The sequence below is a fragment of the Cricetulus griseus genome, chromosome X (assembly GCF_003668045.3).
Source record: "Cricetulus griseus strain 17A/GY chromosome X, alternate assembly CriGri-PICRH-1.0, whole genome shotgun sequence".
NCBI classification, from domain to species: domain Eukaryota; kingdom Metazoa; phylum Chordata; class Mammalia; order Rodentia; family Cricetidae; genus Cricetulus; species Cricetulus griseus.
In genome coordinates, this window is record NC_048604.1 from 114,316,314 (window position 1) to 114,339,718 (window position 23,405).

At 44.1% G+C, this 23,405-nt stretch overlaps 1 protein-coding gene across 5 annotated transcripts in view; it reads left to right on the plus strand.

The window, feature by feature from the left end:
• Otud5 (OTU deubiquitinase 5) overlaps positions 1-23,269 on the plus strand; it is a 32,685-nt gene extending 9,416 nt beyond the window's left edge. For 2 of the 5 annotated variants that reach the window (XM_027433127.2, XM_027433129.2), the window contains 8 exons: positions 4,114-4,207; positions 14,031-14,095; positions 14,184-14,340; positions 14,439-14,587; positions 18,741-18,944; positions 20,295-20,496; positions 20,581-20,694; positions 20,953-23,269. In XM_027433127.2, coding sequence (XP_027288928.1) covers positions 4,114-4,207; positions 14,031-14,095; positions 14,184-14,340; positions 14,439-14,587; positions 18,741-18,944; positions 20,295-20,496; positions 20,581-20,694; positions 20,953-21,077 — 1,110 coding nt within the window. In that variant the 3' untranslated portion in view covers positions 21,078-23,269. The remainder of the gene's footprint in view (positions 1-4,113; positions 4,208-14,030; positions 14,096-14,183; positions 14,341-14,438; positions 14,588-18,740; positions 18,945-20,294; positions 20,497-20,580; positions 20,695-20,952) is intronic. The other 3 variants (XM_027433128.2, XM_027433130.2, XM_027433131.2) reach the window with 2 other exon arrangements.
• The last annotated feature ends 136 nt before the right edge of the window (positions 23,270-23,405 follow it).

Genomic DNA, 23,405 nt, shown 5'->3' on the forward strand with positions numbered 1-23,405 from the left:
TCTAGGTCTTCTCTTAGCCCATAGAACCAAACCCTTCCAAATTCTTCCTCTGCAAACTACCTCCAAATGCCTACAGATTTGTGTGATCAGGTATTCACCCTACTTCTGGGTACCAACTTTATTAATTTTCTCTTGTTGCTGCAACATAATACCTGACATGAGGTTTATTTTGGGGATACAGTCCATCATATTGGGCAAGGCATGGCAGTGGCAATGTGAGACAGCTGGTCATGCTGCGTCAGGGAAGAGTCAAAGAATACTGATGCTCAACTTGCTTTTTCTTTTTGTCTTTTTTATTCAGCCTGAGACCCCAGCCTATTTGATGGTGTTGCCCACATTCAGGTCACCTATCTGGAAACTCTCTGAAGGGAGAGCATTGTTTAGTCTTTTTTGCAAAGGCTTAGAGTTAGCGAGAGACTCTGCTCCAGGCTTGGCCTTGAACTTGCAAAGTTCAGAGTTGAGACTTGATCTATTCAGGTCAGGATATCAATACTGACTAAACCTACTGGTTGGCTATTCTTCAGCACTCTAGCACTTCCTAAACATTTTCTTCCCAGAAGGAGAGAGGGAAAAACTAGAGTTTTTTTATATTTTATTTATTTATTATATATACAACATTCTGCTTCCATGTATATGTGCACACCAGAAGAGGGCGCCAGATCTCATAACGGATGGTTGTGAGCCACCATGTGGTTGCTGGGAATTGAACTCAGGACCTCTGGAAGAGCAGTCAGTGCTCTTAACCTCTGAGCCATCTCTCCAGCCCGAAAAGCTACAGCTTTTTATACTGGGTGCCAAGGCCAGTGGATGCTTAGTGATCCATCCCCTGGATGTAGGCCTAGATGCCATCCAGTTACCTTAGGACCCACACTCACTTATGCAAAAGGTCTGTCTATTTAGGCTTCCTTTATTTTTTGGGACAAGTCAGAATTTCCCCAGGACTTGCTGCCGGGTATGTGTCACTGGGCATGGCACATCATGTGTTGCTGCTATACTACTAGGCTTTGCTAGTACCCAAACTGCAGCTCCTTTTTGCCTTTGTAAAATGTGGATAATGCTTCCTGCCACTTGGGTTGTGGTGAGGACAATTGAATGAGGTCACCTTTGTATCTGGTACCTGGCATGTGGCAAAGCACTCAGCTAATATGAGTTTATCTTTCCTGGCTTTTCCCTGTTTAGTTGCCTAGTCTTGCTTGCATCTTTGCTCTACTGTACATGTTGCCAGGCTCTGAGCATCTCTGGTGCTTAATGACAGAAATGAGTTTCTCATCCAGTCATCAAGCATTTTGGAGGTCTTGGGGTCTTAATACTTTACTCAAGTGCCAACCTTAATGTCAGGGTAAGGTCTCTTTCTGTTTTGCAAAAGCCAGGGAGTGTTAATCTGTTTTGCAGTCCCACTCATACTATGTGTGGTCATTGCCTATTTCTCTACGCCCCCCACAGTTTATCATGATAGAGACAAGTCTGATTCATTTTTCTGTTCTCATTGTCCAGCATAAGGTGAGTCATATTTTGGGAGATGATTAACTAGGAGCCCCCTTTTCTCTTCTCATTCTTCTATCTTCCTCTCATACTTGGGAGATTGCTGTTCTCCCTTTCTATCAGGTATAATAGTTAAAAGTTTGTCTTCTGGGAGCTGGCTCAGTGGTTAAGAGCACTAGCTGTTTTTTAAGAGGACTCAGGTTCAATTCCCAGCACCCACGTGGCAGCTCATACCTGTCTGTAACCCTGAGATCTGACACCCTCACACAGACATACATACAGGCAAAATAGCAATGCAAATGAAATAATAATTAATTTTTTTAAAAAGTTTGTCTTCTGGACACCCCTTGATGGACCCCTTGTGGTTCCAGGAGATGGCTTACAATGTAAGCAAGGATGAACTTGGAGTAACTAGCTGCTGTACTAGTGCACAATCTCCAGGGTGGGAGGCATACCTGGCTACTGGAAGGTTGTGCACAAACAGGTGTGTTTGTGCTGCCCAGGGAAGCACATTAAAGGCTTACAGGTGCCTTTGTCATCTCTGCAAATGCAGCCACACCTTCCTGATGGGGTGGACCCTGAGGGTGGGGCTGCCTATGTCTTCCCTGGTCCTTCTTAAGTCTGTTTAGCCACTCACCTAGGGCTTTGTGAGGGTATCTCCATTGTATATCATCTCTTTATGCTGCTCTCTTCCTTTTATGTTTAGTGACCACCTCACCAGTATATGTTGTTACAGAGCCTCTTTAGGTCCTGACAAAAGAAGTTCTTGATAGATGTGTCAAGTAGACCAAATGTTTCCCATTTTTATAACAGGCATAACAAGTTTAGGCAGCTTCCTACAACCAGGAAACAATGCAGTAATGGAGCTGGCTGGGTTGAAAACCAGGGCTTTTCTACAGATTTAGTTCCAGGACAGCCAGGACTACACAGAGAAAGCCTATCTCTAACAACCAAAAACCAAAGTAAACCAGGGCTTTAGACCTCCAGACACTATGCCCACACTGCCAGAGATCTCTCTTTTTTTTTTTAGGGGGTGGAGTATACCCTTTGCTTGTAGTGGAGTACAAAAATGGTCCTTTTGAAGAAAAAAAGAAAACACAAAAATGGTCCTTTTGTAGTCATCTTTAGCAGGGACCCTGTAAATTCCTAGGTAGAGTAAGGTCCCCTAGGAGCAGGCTTCATATTCTTGCTGGTCAAGCCGTCTGCTTCTGGCAGCCAGCAGGGGGCGTGAGGAGCCTGAGAAAGATCTGCTTCTGTTTCATTTTGAAATGGAAATGTCTTAAACTGTCAAGGTCATTGTTATTTTAATATGGAAGTATGAGTTTATATAGGTTCACTTAACCAAACCTTTGGGATCAAATGTGATGGGAATTTAGAAAATAGTCAGAATTTGGAAAAGTCTCCTGGTGTTTATACTTTGTATTATATAATACTTTAGCAGAGGCTGGAGAAGTACCTCATGATCCCAAGTGCCTGAATGTTTCTGCATGAAAATGTTTGAATCTTCGGGGCTGGAGAGATGGCTCAGTGGTTAAGAGTACTGACTGCTCTTCCAGAGGATCCGGGTTCAATTCCCAGCACCCACATGGCAGCTCACAACTGTCCATAACTCCTGTTCAGGGGATCCAATTCCCTCATAAAGACATTCATTCATGCAGGCAAAACATCAATGTACATAAAATAAAATAATTAAAAGGATTTAAAAAAAAAGAAAATGTTTGAATCTTCACCCTCAAGTAGGGTATCTGGGTATATGTCAGTTCTGTTCAGGTTATGATGGGACATGAATTAGATTAAGACTTTGGGTTTTCTGTGTTTTTTCAAGTCTCTTAAGATTTAAGCATTTAGGGATTTGGAATTTTGGATTAAGAATTATGTATCTTTATTGGAAAAGAAAGTTAAAAAAATCACCTATAGCATTTATTGTCTCCTTTTTTTCAGTTTTGTACTCTCTCTCTCTCTCTCTCTCTCTCTCTGTGTGTGTGTGTGTGTGTGTGTGTGTGTGTGTGTGTGGAGATTTGTGTAAATGTATATGTGAGTGTGTTTAGACACACTTAAGATCATACTTGGCTCACTTTCTGCCTCACACAATATATCTTAGAATTCCCCAGATGTTTATAGGCTTAAGATATACATTCTAGCTGGTTATTCTCTTCAGCATCTTTTCTGGGTGCGAAACTTTTTGATAGAGAACCACATTCTCCATCTAGGCACTTATGGGGTCTAGGCCTCTGGCTGCCTGGGCCAGGTCTTGCAATATCTAGAGCAGGGATCTGGGACCTCTCCAGGATTAAGTCATTTTTGTTTTTTGAAACAGTTTCTCTGTGTAACAGCTACTTGCTGTGTAGACCAGGCTGGCCTTGAACTCACAGAGATCCACCTATCTCTGTTTCCTCAGTGCTAGGATCAAAGGCGTATGCTACCACTGCCCAGCTAAATCTTGTTCCTGTCCAGTGTCTATATCTCTTGCTTTGTGGTCACAGAGTAGTCAAGAAGGGCTGTGAATTTCCCAGTATCCCTTTTGACAATCATCTGGTTCTCTCAGAAATTGAGGGCAGGACCCTGGAGAGAGGGTTCAGGCTTTCCTGGGTACAGGTTTCCCTGTTGCTGACCTCCCACTCTTTCCTCCAGCAGGAACACTGGTTTGAAAAGGCCTTACGGGACAAGAAAGGCTTCATAATCAAGCAGATGAAGGAGGATGGTGCTTGTCTATTCCGGGCTGTAGGTGAGTCTCTGCCTTGGTCCTGCAGGCTAGGAGGCTTAAGGATGCCTCTGAGCCATGTCCCAGTTGTCAGTAACAGCCCCTAAAACAGGATTGAGACAGAGCTAAGTAGCTGGTATTTTAGGATATCCAGGCACTAACCTAATGTTAGTGTTTGGCCTCTGGTCTTGGATTGTGTTGAATGAATAATAATAATAGCAATAATAATGACTTGGAGACTAACATTACTAACACTACAGGAAACCCATCTATATATGTATGTATTTATTCATGTTTTTGTTTGTTTTTTTTGAGACAGGGTTTCTCTGTGTAGTCCTAGCTGTCCTGTAGATCAGGCTGGCCTCGAACTCAGAGATCTGCCTGTCTCTGCCTCCTAAGTGCTGGGATTAAAGGTGTTTGCTACTACCACCTGGCATGGAAACCCTTTTATTATCCCACAATTTAGGTGAAAGTGGGGACTGATGTTGCTTCTACTTGTCAGATGAGAAAAGTGTCTCAGAAGTGGGGAATGACTTGCCCAGGGTTACACAAAAAGTATGTGGTAGTCAGGATTTTATATCTGGGTTAACCATATCACATTGTTGTCACTTTGGTATGTAAGAGTTTGTACCGAGAGTTTTATCTGATGTGATGTGTTGGGGGAGGGCTCTATTCTGTGTGAAACTGGCTGTGGTGAAGCACACCTTTAATTCCAGCATGCAGGAGGCAGAAGCAGGTGGATCTCTATGAGTTCAAGACTAGCCTGATCTACATAGCAGGTTCCATGCCAGTCAAGGATATATTTATCTTGTCACAAAAAATCTAGATCTTTATACATTTCTATATTAGTTTTTTTCTTTTGGCTTGTACAAAAATAGAGAAAATAGTGAACCCTGTCAGACTCAATCATCTAGCTTTAAAAAGTCATGAACATAGCTAGGTAGTGGCAGATGAAGGTGGGCATCTATGAGTTTGAGACCATCCCAGTCTACAAAGAGAGGTCCAGGACAGCCAGGACTGTTACACAGAGAAACCCTGTCTCAAACACACACACACACACACACACACACACACACACACACACACACACACACACCATTAAAAAATAGGTAGCCTTTATAACTACCCTGCCTACTCTTTATCACTCCCCTGAAACAGTATTCTTACAGTATAACTTTTGACACAGGTTCATTCCATTCATAAATATTTCTGTATGTTTCTTTAAAAGATACATCTGTATTGGCTTCTGTCTTTTTAACATAAGCAAAGTACTGCCGTCAGAACTAGCATTTTTTTCCTTTTGTGAGACAGAGTCTCATTCTCTAGCCCAAGCTAGCCTGAAACTTGGGATCCTGCTCCAACCTCCTAAGAGCTGAGATTATAGATGTGAACCACTATGTACAGCTATGAATTAGTAATTTTTCTTTTGAGACTGGGTCTCTCTGTTAGGCTGTTTCCTCATCTGTGAAATGATGGTGCTTCCCAAGACTCCTTGAGTTCTTTCTGGGTCTGTTCTTAGTTTTTGGGTGACCCCCTCATGTCTGTTAGAAGCTAGACTGGATCAGGTACCACTCCTGGGCAAGTGATTCTTCTTTTTGAACCCTCTTTAATTAGCTGAAGAATGGGATAAACCATATGATTTGATTTACTTTGGTAAATCCCTTAATGCTTGATACATAGTAGGTCATCATGAAACAGTAGCACTGGTAAAGCCTGGGTACTGTTCTGGGTTGTGCCTCAGAGCCAGAAATATTTGTGGGATAGATAGGACAAATGGTTGCTTACCCCTTCTACCAAGCAGAAACTATTCAGGTAAATGGTTACTTTGGGTTTGGAGAAAAATTCCAAACTTCCTACTCTTCTTGCTTCAAGTCATCTTCTTCCTGGGATATTTACTATAGAAAGAGCTGGGTTTGGAGGTATCGTGGGGATAAAAGAAAGGTAGAGAATGAAAGGGTGAGGACCTATTAGTTTCTATGCCCTGTATTAACCTCAGGCTGGATATAGGATAAGCAAGATTACTGTTGAGCATGTGGGCTCAGATGTTCACTGAGACAGCTTGGGGCTGTTGAGGACCTGTTATGAATAGTAACCCACATCAAGAGCAATTTTTGTACATGTGTGTCTATCTAGCTCCCCCGCCCCCAATTGGGGCCTTCCAGTAAGGGGCCCAAGCATACAGGAAGAGCTGACCACAGCAGGTTGAAGGCCTTTCCTTATCAGCACTATGGCTACACATTTCCCCTGACTGGGCTGCCCTCAGCTTTTCTCTGTAAAACCTCAGAGGTCCTATGGCCTCTCCCCTGAAGTACATGGCCCCTCGTCTCTAGGCCTCCTAGAGGTTTCCCTGGTGCAGAGTACACAATACATGTGCCAGGGAAGGGGACTTTGTCCCCAGGCTTTCTGCTGTCCCCCTGTTTCTAGCCTAGCTTATACAGAGACAGATGGTCATCACCTTAGGCTTTCTACAAAGGCCTGCAGGCTTTAACTTCCTATCATGTATTAAATAATGGAGGGAACATTAATGAAGAGTTGGAATTGAGTGGGTTGCACACATATATGGCGCTTTGTTATTGTTTCCCTGACCCTACTGTGTGCCACACATTCATCTGTGTGCTTCAGACACTCTTGAAAATTTTGGTTCCTTATCCCATGAAATAGAATGGGTTGAAGCTGTAAAAAGAAGGCAGAAGGTGTAGCTCAGTAGTGGAGCTCTTGCCTAGCATTCAGGAGACCCTGGAGTTGATGTCTAGCACTACCAGGGATGGAAAAGGGAAATGACAGTGGTAGAGTTTGCATGGAAACATTTAGATGTCCAAAGGATGATACTAGGGAGGCCCTAGCTTAGCGGTTCTCAACCTGTGGGTCGTGACCCCATGGTATTGAATGACCTGTTAACAGGGGTCGCCTTAGACCATAGAAATCACAAATATTTACAGTACAGTTCACAACAGTAGCAAAATGACAGTTATGAAGTAACAAGAAAAATGAATTTATGGTTGGAGGTCAACACAACATGAGGAACTGTAGTAAAGTGTTGCAGCTTTAGGAGGATTGAGAACCACTGCTGTAGCTTCTTAGTTTGTTCTTTGATCTTTCTGGACCCTTCCTTCTTCCAGCTAGAAGAATTTATTCTTCCATTGTTGAGAATCTTAGGCAGGTGGTTTTCTGTCCTTTGTTTTGCCACTGACATCGGACAGTACTTTTGAACCAATATCTATTGCTTATACCCATTTCTCCCTGGCACCTCCTAGAGATTTATGAGCATCTTGGGTGGAGGTGGGTATCCTGTGGCTCACCCTGTCCCTGCTGTGTTCAGATAACCTCCTCCTAGAAACATGAGCCTGACTCCCTTTTCTTCCATTTGGCTTTGACTCAGCAGAAACGTCTCAGCCTGGCCATGGCAGTGGTGCTAGCCTTTGGGCCAAGCAGAAGCCACATAGATGTGTCTGCATAGGCTTCAGGAGAGAGTAGCTGGGGCTGTGTGTTATGGCCCAGAAATAATAGCCCGGCCCCCTTCTCTGGTTGGTTTTCGTTTTGGAACATGGATCATTAGCACTGGAAAGGATAGCTGTTAGGTAATTTTTAAGATTTTGCTTTTTATAATTGTTTTTTCAGGCAGGGTCTCACTCTAGCCTGGAACTTTCTTGGTAGATCAGGTGGCTCGGTGCCTTGAACTTGTGACACTCTTAGTGTCTCAACCTTCTGAATATTAGGATTGTAAATATATTGCCACCATCCCTTGTTATTTAGTTTTGATAGCTTTTTTGTTTTTGTTTTTTGAGACATAGTTTCCCTTTGTAGTCCTGGCTGTCCTGGATCTCAACTCTGTAGACCAAACTAGCCTCAAACTTAGAAATCTGCCTGCCTCTGGCCTCCCAAGTGCTAGGATTAAAGGCGTGTGCCACCACCTCCTGACCTTAGAGTTGACAGCTTTATAAAATGAGAAACTGAGGCCTCATGAGAAAGCCAGGACCCTGTTTTATCTAGGTCACTCAGCGCATGTCAGAGCATCAGTGTTTGAGAGTGTATCGAGACACAGGAGAGTTCTCTGTGCTATTTCCTGTACACCTGTATTCGTTGACCTCTCTTGTGCTCAGTGTCTTTGTGTTTTCCCATTTTCCCATGGGAACCCTCAAGCAGAAAAGCATATACTTCAGATTGGTTCTGAGGTCATGTGTCTTGCCCATAGTTTGTACCAGTGGAACAGTTGGGTGTGTATACCATGGCTGCTAGATAGGTGGGTGGGACCTTTTCCTGGCTCCTTTTTCCTCAGGAGCCAGGGTTCCCACAGGAGCAGGGGGGCAGTGGAGAGCAGACTAGGTTACTGTTGCCCCTTACTGCTGTGTGCACCCACGTTTGTGTGGTTTGTTTTTAGGTTCTCCACAAAAGCCATGCTTCCTTTATTAATTGTGTGTGTGTGTGTGTGTGTGTGTGTGTGTGTGTGTGTGTGTGTGTGTGTGTGTGTACACCATAGTATGTTTATATGGAGGTCAGAGAAAAACTTATGCGTTCTAGGGATAAAACTCTGGTTGTCAGGCTTAGCAGCTGGTGCCTTTACCTCTTGAGCCCTCTGCATAGCCTCAAAGCTTTCTCTTTTGTCTTTAGCAGAACATAATGGTAGGAAAGCAGTCAGGCAGCAGCATGAGGGGTATGTGGTTTCCAGGTCCCTTCAAAGCAAGGGAGGATCCTGTATTTACTGCCCTTTACAAATAAATCTGGACTTGAATCAGTGAAGTGAAATGGTTCAGTCAGCAAAGGTGCTTGTTGCTGTGCCTGGCAACCTGAGTTGAATCCTTAGGACTCGTAATGAGAGGAGAGAATAGACTCCCACAGGTTGTCCTCTGATCTATATATGTACTGGAGCATGCAGATGTGCAAAATAGATAGTAAATGTAACAATAAAGTAATAAAAAAAGAAAAGTAGTGGGTCTGGAAAGTTTGCCCAGTGGTTAAGAACACTTGCCACTTTTGTAAGTGGGAACTCAGTTTGGTTTCCCAGTATTCATCAAGTGATTCACAACTTTCCTTAATTCTAGTTCCAGAGGATCCAGTGCCCTCTCCTGTTTGTAGGCATCAGGTATACATGTGGCACACATTTGTACATGCAGGCAAACTCATAAACATACAGAAAGATAATCTTGTTTGCAGCAGGGGTTGAGGAGCAGAATAATCTCTCTATGTCTTGTGTGGGCAAATGCAGGTTACATTTTAGGGAGCTTGAGGAGGGAGGACTTCTGCAGTAGCATAGGAGAAGGATGAAACAAGTTTGTTAGAGATGTTGGTCATCCCTCTTCCACCTATCCCTAGCAAAGGCTGGGAAGGAAGTGACATGGGTTCCTGAGTATGCACAGCCTCACATCTTGTGTAGTCTTCAGTCTTTCCTGATTGGTGACAAGGGCATGTATTCACCGTATGCTGTGGTTCTGTGTTGTGGAATTAGTCATGTGGGTATTTAGTCTCAAAGGTTTCAGTCTTTTGGAGGCCCTATGGGCTGCATATGGGTACATATGTGCACCTTTATGTGAGTATCCTTGTATGTTCAGAGAAAACTACGTGCATGGGGAGGAAGGTTCATGTTGAATCTAGAGAAGTGTGCAGTCCCTGATACTTGCTTGTTATCTCTGCTCACTTTTGGGCCTTTCCCCTGTTCCAACTGATTCCTTGTGCTAGCAGGGAAACTGGAGTAGACAGGGCAGACGTATCCCTAGGAAAATAAGGTGGCTGTGGGACATAAGGTGGGATGGGAAAGTGTCACTTGGGACCAGATGTTGGTGCCTTTCCACCTTTGATGCCAAATATGCGATAAATATGTGATCCTGAACTAGCTATGCTATTTCTGTATCAGTGCCTCCCCACCCTGTGTAAGTTTTTGTTTGTTTTTTTGTTGTTGTTTGGTGAGGATCAAATGAGTTGTTTAAAAAGCCTGTAGTAGAATTAACAACAGTACTGTGCTGAGAATTTGTGAGCCCTGCTTAGAAAGGGAACAGAGGTGGAATATAGTGGGGGATACCCTTCAAGCTGGACCATGGAAGAAGAAAACAGGTGCATATGGCCAAATGCAGTGTTAGCAAGAGGAGGAGTTTCAGTTTCTGTCAAAACAGTTTCTCTGAATTCCCCCTGCATTTGTGGGTCCAGTGGGCCACTCTTTCTCCCACCTTGGCCCCCCACAGGGAAGTCCATCCTGCCCCCACATGCTAATCTGGGAAGAGGAGGAATTTTCCTAAATACAGAAGTGTTAGGGCTAGGAAAATTAAGCTAATTCATGTTATGATGTGCTTTGGCTGTAACATCGAAGGTTTTTTTCCTCTCATGATGTCTATTTCCTTGGTCTAGAAATGCATATTTTATTCCATGTTAATTACAAAATTAAGATTATACACCGAGTATGGTGTATATATATTTACAATTCTAGCACTTAGAGGCCAAAGGAGGAGGATTGTTGTGAGGTTGAGGTCAGCCTGGGCTACAAGTGTCTGAAACTAAAAAAATAAAGGAACAGTTTATAATCAGTGCAAGATTGCTCCTTACAAAGCTGGGCTGAATCTATAAGTACTGTAACTTGCCTGTACCTAAGGACCCTACACAGAAAGCCAGTATTATTAGTTTGATAGAAATTTGGTTGTCAGAGTTTTGAACAAAGGCACTGAATTCTGTAAAGAGAGCTAGCAGTGCTTGTAATAGAAGGGATACCCTCCTTTCTGCATTTGGGGCTTTCCTGTGGTGGAGGAAGTGCAACAGAAATGAGGAAGGGCTTAATAAGCAATTCTTCTCAGCATTCTGGCTGACTGGTAGGTAGCTTACAATATGATAGGAGTTGCTGTCCTCATGACAAATGGAGTGCCTGTTTTGTTTTTGAGACAGGGTCTCTACATAGCTCTAGTTGTCCTGGAACTCATTTTATAGACCAGGCTGGCCTCGAACTCAGAGATCCTCTTGCCTCTGCTTCCTCTGAGTGCAGGGATTAAAGGTTCATGCTGACACACCTGGCCTGGAGTGCCTGTTTCTTGACCACTGTTTATGCTTCAGATAGTTGACAAACCTTCCCTTGTAGTCCCATCCCCGTACTGGAGAGTGAACCTTGCACCCCATGTTCTCCCACAGAGATATATTGCCAGTTCTCTACAGTCTCTATAATACTATTTTAAGTGGAAGAAGAGTTACTGTCCCCACTTTATGGATGAAGACATTTCAACCCAGAGATGAAAGGCCTTGTACAGTGCCACACACAGCTAAGAGTTGGCATGAACTTTATGCTAGATAAAGGCGAGATGAAAAGACCCTGTCCCCCGCCCCCCCCTTTTTTCCCCAAATCTGACATCTGGGTTTGGCAAATAGAGATCTCAGGCCTGTAAATTATCTTCTATGATAGATACATATTCCCCATTATCTCAGCCCAACTCACCGAGCCTGGTAGTCCACCCCTATTTAACCCTTTCACTCCCATTTGAGTTCCTGTTGATAGCAGCTGTAGACTGCACTGCCTTCAAGCTCAGCCTACAGAAATAGCTCCTCTAGCAGTCCAGGCAGCCACAGCAGCCTCTGTGGTCCCGGCTTCTAAGAAAGGTAGCAGCAGCCCCCACCCCACACCCCCAGCTTGTATGCAAGACACGTGACTTGCTGGAAGTGCTTGTGTGGGGGGGGAGTATGGCCACAGAAGCCACATCCTTGTTTACATCAGTGAAGGGACTACCCCTTCCTGCCTTCACAGCCCCTTCTCCACCCCTCAGGTATCATTACCTCTAGGATGGTTTGAGGCTGTTGGAGCTGCCCACTTTCTATCTCAGTGCAGCCTTTTGTTTCCATTCCATGTGGAGGGAAATCAGAAGGTGGTGGAGACCTGGCAAGTCTTCAGAGAAGTAGACTGCCAGGCCTGACTGGTGGGCATGTTCCCATTCCTAGCATCCCTTTCCCCTATGCCCAGGGGGATCCCATCAGAGCGATGAACCTCTGGGGAAACACAGGGAAATTCCCTTTTCAGGGCAGCCAGTGAAAGTCAGGCTTGCCTAATTTTCAGACTCACGTGGGAGAAGAAACTCTTGCTTCCTGTGCCTCAGCAAACTATACCCAGTTTCTTTTGCTATATCAGGCCCTGAGCTAGCGGTGGGCTTAGGTGTGAGCTGCTCTCTACCTTCAATGGAGGTCTTGTGTAATCAGTCTGTGTACACCTTTGGTACATTGGGTGATAGAGGGGTTCTGCCACTTTACACTCACTGTCCACAAGAGACCTGCCAGGTCATACTTGTCTGGTTTCCATTTCTCAGAGGAGGCATAGGAAGCTCAGAGAGTCACTTGTCTCTGGCTACTTACTTCACTAGATACTATTTGGCAGAATTTAAAGTGTTTTTCTCTTCTGTTTAAGGATTCTAATCTTAGCCTGGTGGTGGATGTGCATGCCTTTAATCACATCACTCAGAAGGCAGAGACATACAGATCTTTGTGAGTTCAAGGTCAGCCTGGCCTACAGAGTTTCAGGACAGCCAGGGCTACACAGGGAAACCCTGTCTCAAAAAAAAAAAAAAAGATTCTAATCATGGTGGGGTGGGATGGTTTGTATTTTTTTTTTAATTTTTATTTTTTGGTGGTGGTGGTGTTAGGCATTGAATGTAGGGTTTGGTTTGGTTTGAAATGGAGTGTCACTATGAGATCTAGGCTCTTTGACCTTGGCAATTCTCTTGTCTCAGACTTGATTATAGGTGGGTACTACCCTTCTTTTTTAATTTACAAAGGCCATGCTTACTTGTTGAGGAAACATCCAGTTTGCTATTGTCACCACACTGTTACCTTTGATAAGCCACAGACTTTCCCTTAGCCTCAGTTTCCTCAAGTAAAAATTGAGAAAGGAATATAGAATAGTTGGTGCCTGAGGCCACTTACGAGGCATAGGTTGTTGGTTTGTTTAAGTGACAAATTCATTTGCCAGAAATACCTCTGATGTGGCTGTACTGTTCTTTTTAAAACTTTTTGTTACTGCATTTTTATTTATTGCTGGATGTGGAGATTGTGGTTCCATGCCACAAGGCTCATGTAGAGGTCAGAGGACAATTTAAGGGAGTTGGTTCTCTCCTTCAACCATGTGAATCTCAGGTATCAGGCTTGGAAGAAGTGCCCTTATCCACTGAGCCATCTTGCTGGCCCTTCACTGTAACTACACTTACCTGTTCAACCCTATATTCCCTCTTTCTTCAAGATTGTCTGACCTTGTTACTTTTTTTCCTTTTGAGATAGGGTCTCATGTAGCCTAGGCTGGCCTTGAAGTTACATTGTAGCTGAAGATAGATGAATATAATCTTCTGATCATCCCACTTCTACATCCTGAGTGCTGGGATGAAAGGCATGCACCTACCGGGCAGTGGTGGCACACGCCTTTAATCTTGGGCCTGGGTCCCAAGATTCTTGAAGTAGTATGCCTTTAATCCCAGCACTCGGGAGGCAGAGGCAGGTGGATCTCTGTGAGTTCGAGACCAGCCTGGTCTACAAGAGCTAGTTCCAGGACAGCCTCCAAAGCCACAGAGAAACCCTGTGTCAAAAAATCAAAAAAGAAAGAAAGAAAGAAAGAAAGAAAGAAAGAAAGAAAGAAAGAAAGAAAGAAAGAAAGAAAGGCATGCACAGCCACACCTAGCTTATGTGTGCATGTTCAGCACATCTTCAGCCCTTGCTTAACCATTTCCTACCACCCCACTACAACACACAAATGAAAGAACTCTGGGGCTTGCCATAGATATAAAAGGGAGTTTCCCTAGTCCCTCAGCCCATCTTTCCCCTAATAAGTGATGTTCTGACTCAGAATTCTTGTGGTAATAGCTCTGACTCTATCCTCTCTTTTCTTTTGTTCCCACACCCCCAGCTGACCAGGTGTATGGAGACCAGGATATGCACGAGGTTGTGCGAAAGCATTGCATGGACTATCTGGTGAGATCCTGGGGAGGCCTTGGGACAGGACAAGGGTAAGTTTAATCTCCTTTGCACATAGACCTTAATTTTTCAATCTGTTCCACAGATGAAGAATGCTGACTACTTCTCCAACTATGTCACCGAAGATTTCACCACGTATATCAATAGGAAGAGGAAAAACAACTGCCATGGTAACCACATTGAGATGCAGGCTATGGCAGAGATGTACAACCGTCCTGTGGAGGTGTATCAATACAGCACAGGTACTTCTGTAGTGGGTAGGTGAGGGACTAATGGTACTTCATCAGAGCCAACCATACTGGGTCCCCTGTGGATGCTCCCTCCTTCTCTTTCTCTGCAGAACCTATCAACACATTCCATGGAATTCACCAAAATGAAGATGAACCCATCCGTGTCAGCTACCACCGGAATATCCACTATAATTCAGTGGTGAATCCTAACAAGGCCACTATTGGTGTGGGGCTGGGCCTGCCATCATTTAAACCAGGGGTAAGTGGGTCCCAGCACCATAGCTATTTGCTGGTTACAGAGGGTTGGTTTTGCCCTTAGCCCACAAAATGTCCTCTCCCCTCTTTGAGTCTCCCCTGAAGTCACCTGTATATAAAATTAGTGAGTTAAGTGTTGATCAGTACTCATTTTATGGTTTTGATTTCCCTGTCCATGAGCTGGCTCACTCATCTTAAGCTTGTTGAGAGTGACCTTTTAGGATACTTTGGACTAGATATCCGGGCTTGCATTTGGTTATTCTCCAACTTCACAGTGCTTAGAGACAATTGGGGTCACAGACTTGGAATGTAGCCCTGACTCACACATAGCTTATTGGAATGGACCCTAGGGACAGATTGTATAGGCTGGGCCTGGCCGATGCTGAAAGCCCTTCCACAGACATGAGACCTAGTAAGTTTCAGAAGATGGCATTTCATTTTCCCAGCCTCCACTGGCAGATAATCATTCATTCTCATAGTCTCCTTTCATCTTCCCTATTCTTTCCTCCCTCCTTTCATCCTGTCCCCCCCCCATCCTCCCTCTCCCCCTCTTCCTGGGCTGCTTTTCCTATTCCTTATCCTCCTTCCTCTCCTCCCCACCCCCTCTCCACCCCACCCCTCCCCTCCCCCTTCTCTATCTTTCCTCTGCCCCTCCTGGGGATTTTGAAATCCTCTATTCAGGTTTCACTTCCTACAAACATTAGGTGGTCTTGCCTCATTTAAAGAAACAGGCTAGCATCAAAATACCCTCCAACCCTGGGGGCAGGGCTTCTTTTGTTGTTAGTAAATTTTAGAAACTAGATTTTCAGAATGGTTGTGAGAATATTAGTGTTTCCGTATTCCACATTATGTTAACATTAATGGAGTACAAATCAATATTGATATATTAAGTAAAAGACAACACTTTATTCACATTTCCTCAGTTTCTCCCTGATGAACCATTTCTGTTCCAGGATCCTATCCAGGATTCTATCTTACACTTAATTGTCCACTTTGACTTCTTGTGACTTTAACCAATTTTAAAGAATTTGTTTTTGTTTTGATTTGTTGACACACTCTATAGTTTAGCCTTTTCTAAAATGTCATATATTGGAAATTATGCAATATGTATGTAGCTTTTCCAGAACTTCCTCACTTTATACCATTTAATATTCGTTTACAATAATGCTATTTAAAAATTTAATATTTTAAAAATTCTATAATTTCCTGGCTTGGCTAATTATTTACTTTTTCTTTACAAAATTGAATGTTTAAAAGTTTCTCTAATTAATTGTTGAAAAGGTTTTTTACATTTCTCTATTTCAGGTAGGGGTGGATGTCAAAGAACAGCTTGTAGGACTCAGTTGTGGCTACGGGGTTTAAACCCAGATCATCGAGCTTGACACATGTGCCATTACTCTCTGAGCTGTCATGCCAACCTTCAGAATACTTTCCTCAGTATACAGTTTCCATCTAGTCCCTCCCAAGGCATAGAGACTCTGGTACATCTGTTTTAGTGTTTGACCCAGCATTAATAACTGCTTCCTGCATCATACCTTCCTCTTGTTTTGACGACCTTGGGAATTTTAAGGATTACTGTTCAAAAGTATTACTGGGAAATTCTCTTTTTGAATGTTGTTCTCATTATTTAAACCCAGATTGTGGCTTTAGGGAAAGGAGAGCACAAAGACTAAGTGCTGTTCTCGGCACAATGTATGTATTAGAAGTATGATCGTGACTGTTAATATCTTTGACCATTTTTGACTAAAGTAATTTTAAGTTTCTCATCTTTTGAATGCTGTACTATTAAGGAAAGAAGTCACACGTATGAAATGAGGATTATAACTATCTCCCTGAATTTGTGTTAACCTAAACAGAGTTATTGCTGATGTCTGCAGTTAAAAATCCCTCCACCACTTGCCTCATTCTTGCCTCCTTTCCCTTTTCATGAGTAAATTCCCACTTTAAAGTTGAGAAAACTTTCCCCACCACCCACCAGTCATTTATATGACTGTTACTTACGTTATACGTGTATAAGCTGGGGCAGACTCATTAACTGGACCCCCTGGAGTCCAGTGATAAGCACAGTCCTTTTTATGTTTAGAGTTACTGATTCTATTCATTTCCTAAGTGCCTGAGGCCACCACCTGCTTGTCCTTGCATACATTTGTAATTCATTTAGGTGGTTTTGTCACTGGGAGCCTCAGTTCTTTACTGATCTTTAAAAAGCGATTAGCATACATTAAGGATTAGTCTTTGTTTTGTAAAGTTCCTTGGGTTTTGACAGATGCATAACAAAAAAGTGCATCTATCTTAGGCACCTAATCATTCAAATAGTTTTAGCCCCTGAAGGTTCCCCTCTCTTTTCCCCTCCAACCACTGGTGCTTTGTTGACTGTTTCTGCCTATTTCAGAAGGTCACATAATTGGGATCATAGTATGTAGCTTTTGCAAAATGCTGCTTTCAGGTAGCAGTATGCATTAAGTCTCCTCCATGGTTTTTCATGGCTTGTTAGCCATTTTCTTATCACTTACTGTTCCATTTGTGGAGGCCCACAGTTTGTTTAATCATTCACCCATTGAAAGGTCTCCTTGGTTGCTTCCAGTTTTTGATGATTATGAATAAAGCTTCTGTAAACTGCTGTGTGCAGGTTTTTGTGGTAAGTTAAATTTTATGGAAGCAAAATTTTGGAATTACTTAAAGCAATTGCTAGATTTTGTATGAAGTGACGTGTGTGTGTGTGTGTGTGTGTGTGTGTGTGTGTGTGTGTGTGTGTGTGTGTGTGTGTGTGAGAGAGAGAGAGAGAGAGAGAGAGAGCGAGAGAGAGAGAGCGCATGCGTGTGCACGGGTGTATCACAATGAATGAAAGTTCACTTTCCCAGGAATTGGATCTTCCTGCTGTTTTGTATTTTGGCCACTGTTGGGATTTTTAGGTTTATTTGAATTGGTAACAATGTGTTGAGCATTGTTTTAGTACTCTATCCCTGAGCTATACCCCCAGCCTGAGTATCTTTTACATATGTCCATTTGCCATCTCTGTGTCTTTCTCTGTGGTTAGATTGCTTACCTAACCTTTCATGTTTTTGAATCCATGTTTTTGTGTATGCACTCTTTATCAGTGAGCTGGACCATATCTGCCTAATTTTAAATTGGCTCAATGTAACTTTTTCATACATATATTTCCCCTAGTATTGCTCCATGATAGAAAATTATGTTGTGCATCATTACTTAGCACACGTGCATTTGTGTGTGTTTATGTGTATGTGTAAATGATGTTAACTTGCTGGGGGATGGTGGTACATGCCTGTAATCCTAGAATTCCAGAGACAGAGAAAGGAGACTTGTAAATCCAAAGCTAACCTGGACTGTATACTGAGCCATTGTTTTGGGGAAAAACATTTATTAAAACTTTATGAAGCAGTATTTACACTTAATCCCTGAAATATACTTTGATGTTCTTTATTATTTCATTAGTGTCATATCGCTGGATGTGGTGGCTCACGCCTGTTCCCAGCACTTGGGAGGCTGAAGCAGGAGGATTGCCATGAATTCCAGGCCAGCTTGGCCTACATAGTGAGTTCAAGATCAGACTGGGCCATGTAGTGAGACCCTGTCTCAAAAAACAAACAAACAAATAATGCTGTAGTCTCTTGAAACTTGGCATGAAATTCTCTCATACAGTGTCCTAGCACCCACACCATGCCGATACTGACCCTTCATCCCTCACATAGCCACACCCAGCCTCATATATGCTTGACTCCTGCCTCCACTCCATGTCTTACAGTTCACTTCTTTATTCATCTTTTTCCTTTGCCCTATCTGTGACTCTATGAGAATGGCTTCAGCGTTGTAAAATAGAACCATTACTAGGTGAGGCTTCTTTAAATTAAGGCCTAGACTGAAGAGCACCTCTCATCCCCAAACTTAGTGGTTCATTCCAGGTGTCTTGGTTGGGCCAGCGTTTCTGACCATAGGAATTTAAAATGCCAGGTCTTATAATCTAGGCCTGTTTACCTCCAGTTATCGATCTGTGCACAGTCTGCTGAGGAGTACTTTGTAAAATTAACTTTTCCTGTATTGTTTTTGCTAAGGCCTGTAAGCCTACCTTGCTGAGCCCATCCAGGTTCTTACCCAGGTTCAGCGCATCACCCCACATCCCTGTTCCTCTCCCCTGGCAGTTTGCAGAGCAGTCCCTGATGAAAAATGCTATAAAGACATCAGAGGAATCATGGATTGAACAACAAATGTTGGAAGACAAGAAACGAGCTACAGACTGGGAGGCCACAAATGAGGCCATAGAGGAGCAGGTGGCTCGAGAATCCTACCTACAGTGGCTGAGGGATCAGGAGAAACAGGCCCGCCAGGTCCGGGGACCCAGCCAGGTGGGTCATGGACTCTGTCACTGGCCTAATGAAGACCTGTTTGTTCTTACCTTTTGGCCCCTAATGAATAGGGATACAATACGGGAGAGGGAAACTCCCAGCCCCGTTCATAACTCATCTCATCTTTAGTCTTAGCATCATACCTTGGAACTCCCAACTTGCTCTTAAGAAGTGAAGGAGAACAGTTTCTAAGAAAGGAGAGCAGCCACCACTGCTGGTGGCACAAAGGAACAATGACTGTTTTGGAACACCTTCGTATGCTACATTCTGTTCTGATGATATAAAACCTTTTCCTTCTACCTTCAGTGATCCTGTCTGTTGAGGGAGACAGGAATTGGTGGGGCCTGTGACCCTGGCTATGCAAAGACCAGTAGGGGTGGGGGTTTCAATCATTTGTGCTTTTAGGTTGGTGGCAGGGAGGCAGGCATCTCCAGAGTCCCAAAGGAGTTTGGAATGATCAGATGTTTGAAAGAGCTGAGTAATCTGTTCAGCAAGTATTTATCATAGGCCTGTGCCAGGAAGCAGGAGGCCCTATTCTTAGTGTAGCAGGGTACATTTTTTAACCTAGCAGGCCAAGATCCCAGCCCTTAGGCTGCTCACAGTTTTTCAAAGTGAAATAAAATAATCATAATGAATAAATTAGCTGGAGATAACGGTTGATGAAGAATGGACAGTTGGTACAGGGCAAGAATGAGACTTGAGTGGGGATGGTTTGAGTTCACTGTATTAAACAGTCATCAGGGTAGGTCTCAGCACATGAGAAGAGGAAAAGCTCCCAAAAAGTGAAATGGTAACTAAGTATGTAGACATCGCAAGGCCTGGGGTGAGGGCAGCATACTTTGTATATTTATAACTCAGGAATAGCCTGTAGCTGAACAGAATGTAGTGGGTGAAAATTTGGGTAGTGGGACTAGGTTGGATAGTGGTTTGTAAACTCTGTGGAGAGGACTTTGGTTTTGCTCTGAATGAGGCAGAAACAATGAGAGGGCTGTGAACAGAAAAGGGATTGGATGTGAGTTAGGACTTATCAGGATCACCCCGACTGCTGAGTAAAACGGTCTAAGCTAGAAAGCAAGGTTAGAAGGAGGAGACCAGTAAGGAGGAGGCTACTAGAGGTAGTACGTGTGAAGGCACTGTGGTCATGGTGTGGAGGCAGGATCTCTTGAAAGAATAGGACTTTCTGTCATTAGCCTCCAATGATATGGTAGTGGTTATAAACCATTGCCTGTGTTCCATTGTGATGCAGTAAAGCTGTACTGTAGCCAGGGTTCTGGAAAGGGGATAAGCACTCTGGCACAGGAGGATCATAGCCAGTGTAGGTTCTTAACACTTTTTCCTTCCCTACTGCAGCCCCGGAAAGCCAGTGCCACATGCAGTTCAGCCACAGCAGCAGCCTCCAGTGGCCTGGAGGAATGGACTAGTCGGTCTCCACGGCAACGAAGTTCAGCCTCGTCACCTGAGCACCCTGAACTGCATGCTGAGCTAGGCATTAAGCCCCCTTCCCCAGGCACTGTGTTAGCTCTTGCCAAACCTCCTTCACCCTGTGCACCAGGTCAGTGATTTGCTTTCAGGGTGCCTGCTTGGGTTAAGAGGCTCTGCTTGGTGGGACCTATCTCTGACTGTTCATCTGCCTCAGGTACAAGCAGTCAGTTTTCGCCAGGGGCTGATCGGGCCACCTCTCCTCTTGTGTCCCTCTACCCTGCTCTGGAGTGCCGGGCCCTCATCCAGCAGATGTCCCCCTCTGCCTTTGGTAAGCCTTCTTAGAGGATGGGCCAGCTGGAAGTTGGGAGAGCCTGGAGGATTTTTGAAGCCCCTGGGCACCTTCCCAAATGCGACGTATGAAGGAAAATTTCAGGCCCAAAAAGTTTTCTCCCCAGGGGTCTAGCAGGGTTTCACAGAGAGAGTTAAGGGAGCCAGTGAGTGACTAGGACCTGGATGGATTAGACAGGAAGGAGGGAAATGGGCTGAAGACCCCCATCATTGTTTTCCCCTTCTCTTTCCTGCCCAGCAGGTCTGAATGATTGGGATGATGATGAGATCCTAGCATCGGTGCTGGCAGTATCCCAACAGGAATACTTAGACAGTATGAAGAAAAACAAAGTGCACAGAGATCCACCCCCAGACAAAAGTTGATGGAGACCCAGGGACTGGACAGCATCCCTCGACCCCCACTCCTGCCCTTGATGCCACCCAACCTTCTTTGGCTTTCTTCCCTCTTGGCTTCCTTCCTTTGTTTCCTATTTTCCTTCTTTTCCACTTCCCTCTGGCTGGCCCACCCTTGCGCTCCATCCATCTCATCCCTGCCACCATCTGCCAGCTGATGTGCCCTGTTGCCCCCTGCACAGCACCGTCTCAGCATTCCACAGGGGACTCTGGAAAGGGTGCCGAAGGTAGGCGAGAGGCACACAGAGATGGACCATCTGGCAGCCCCAGAAGAGAGATACTCAGACAAAGGAAGTCTACTGTTTAGCCTTCCTTACAGATCAATTAAACTTGTTAACCCCTCCCCTGACAGGAAAGGTGGAAGGGGAAATTTTTCCTTCCTAATAACCCAAGAATCTGAGCCTTCCATGTTAGATTTTTCTTTATTAAGACGTACTTTCATCATTTAAAATCAACAAATCGAAAACCATGTCCTTGGCAACACTGACTCTCTGAGGATGGCATCTCCGTTTGGAGACCTGCAAGCTGGCCATGGGGCATGGTGGGCAGACAAAGAGATGGATTTCTACTGCCTTCTGACCTCCAACTCCTTGGAAGGGAAGAGGATATGAGCCAGAGGGAGGTGACAGGGGTTGCAGGTGGCAGACTGGCTTTGGACAATGAGACCCTGACCTTGCTGCATTCCTTTTGCTTCCACCACCACTAGTCTTTTTGGAATCTTGAGGTGGAGGTATCTTTGAAGATCATGGCCGCTACCCAAGATTTGAGTTTAGGGAGTGGGAGCAGCCTTGGCAGATGGGGCACCTGTGCCCTGCAGGTGTTGACAAGATCCACCATCTGTAATGTCCTTGGCACAATAAAACCAAATGTCAGTTTCCCTGAGCAACTCTGTTCTGTGTGGGGCAGGGGTGGCTTGGCCTCTGGGAAGCATGGAGTTTGGTTTGACCTGAGGTCTACTTGTTCTCCAGTAGGTGCTGTCTGTAGGTTGGGTTCATCTTTGATCTGTTTATTAAATGCACTTCTTGCTAGGTACAGTGTAGGTAGAGCCCAGGCGGTTGAAACTAACCTGAGCCACATAACCAAGATTCTTTTTCCTGGCAGAACCAGCAACAACAAAACTCTTCTAGGTGGATCTATGAGTTTCAGGCCAGCCTGATCTACATAGTAGAGTTGCAGGCCAGCCAGGCTACACAATAAGACACTTTTCTCAAAAACCATAGCAAACTTTTTCAGTATTAAATCTTTGCAGTTCCTACTCCCACCTACCATATTTTCCAAATGGGAGCCTGAGAATAATTAAGGACTGTGTTTGAGCTGAAGACCATGACTGAATTTTGTTTGAATTTCCACCCTCAACCTTAATGTTCATTTTTGTGATAATCTGATGAAGAAATAAACAATTGATAATTAGCTACAAGAGTTTAGTGGCAGTGACCAGAGGTGACCCCTGCCTGACTGGGTTTTAGAAGCTGGAGAATGAAAAGGCTAAATCCTTTTTTTGTTGTTTCCAAATTATGTTGACAGCTCTGTTCATCCCTCCTAGAGTTTTTAAAGCCCTGATTGAGAAGGCTGGCTGACCCTCAGATTTTCTCAAAACAGTGTTCCCCGCACCATGCCTCAGTGGGGGTCCCACAGATGAGGGTGTGATTTGCCCAGTGGGTGGCTGCAGGGTATCTGAAATAAATGGTCAAGCATGAGCACGCCAAGAGGGTTGATTTTAAAATCTGCATTTTCTAGCTGTGTGGCTTTGGGCTCTCTTTGAGTTTAAAGTGCCCCATCTGCAACTGCAGGGGTGATTTAATGTCTGCTACCTCATGCTCTCTGATTTGTGAGTATTGACAGAGAATGTGTATGGTCAATAATGTACTACTAGGAACAGTACCTGGTACATTCTTAGAGCACAAATGTTGGGGTTATTACCAGACTTAGGGGTGGGGGTATTATCGTATTTTGTAAGTTTGTACCATTTGGCCTCAGCCTGCCTCTTGCTACTCCTGGCTTTTACTTGCAATTTGCCCTAACCCTATCTTCAGCTACCAACCTTATTTGTCTTTTAAGACAGAGGGATCACCTGAGAAAAGCCTGCGTGATCCCATTCACATTCTCACTTCTGTCTACAACTATCCCCAATAACTGTACTACAAATAAACTTCTGGGCTGGGGCTGTGATGCTTACTTATCTTGTTTGTGCGTGTCTTAAGATCTATCTCTGCACTAAAGCCTGTCAGGCTCATAGTAAAACACCTAGTAACTCTGGATGAGTTAAGGGAAATTACATGCAACTGTTATGCTTTGTGT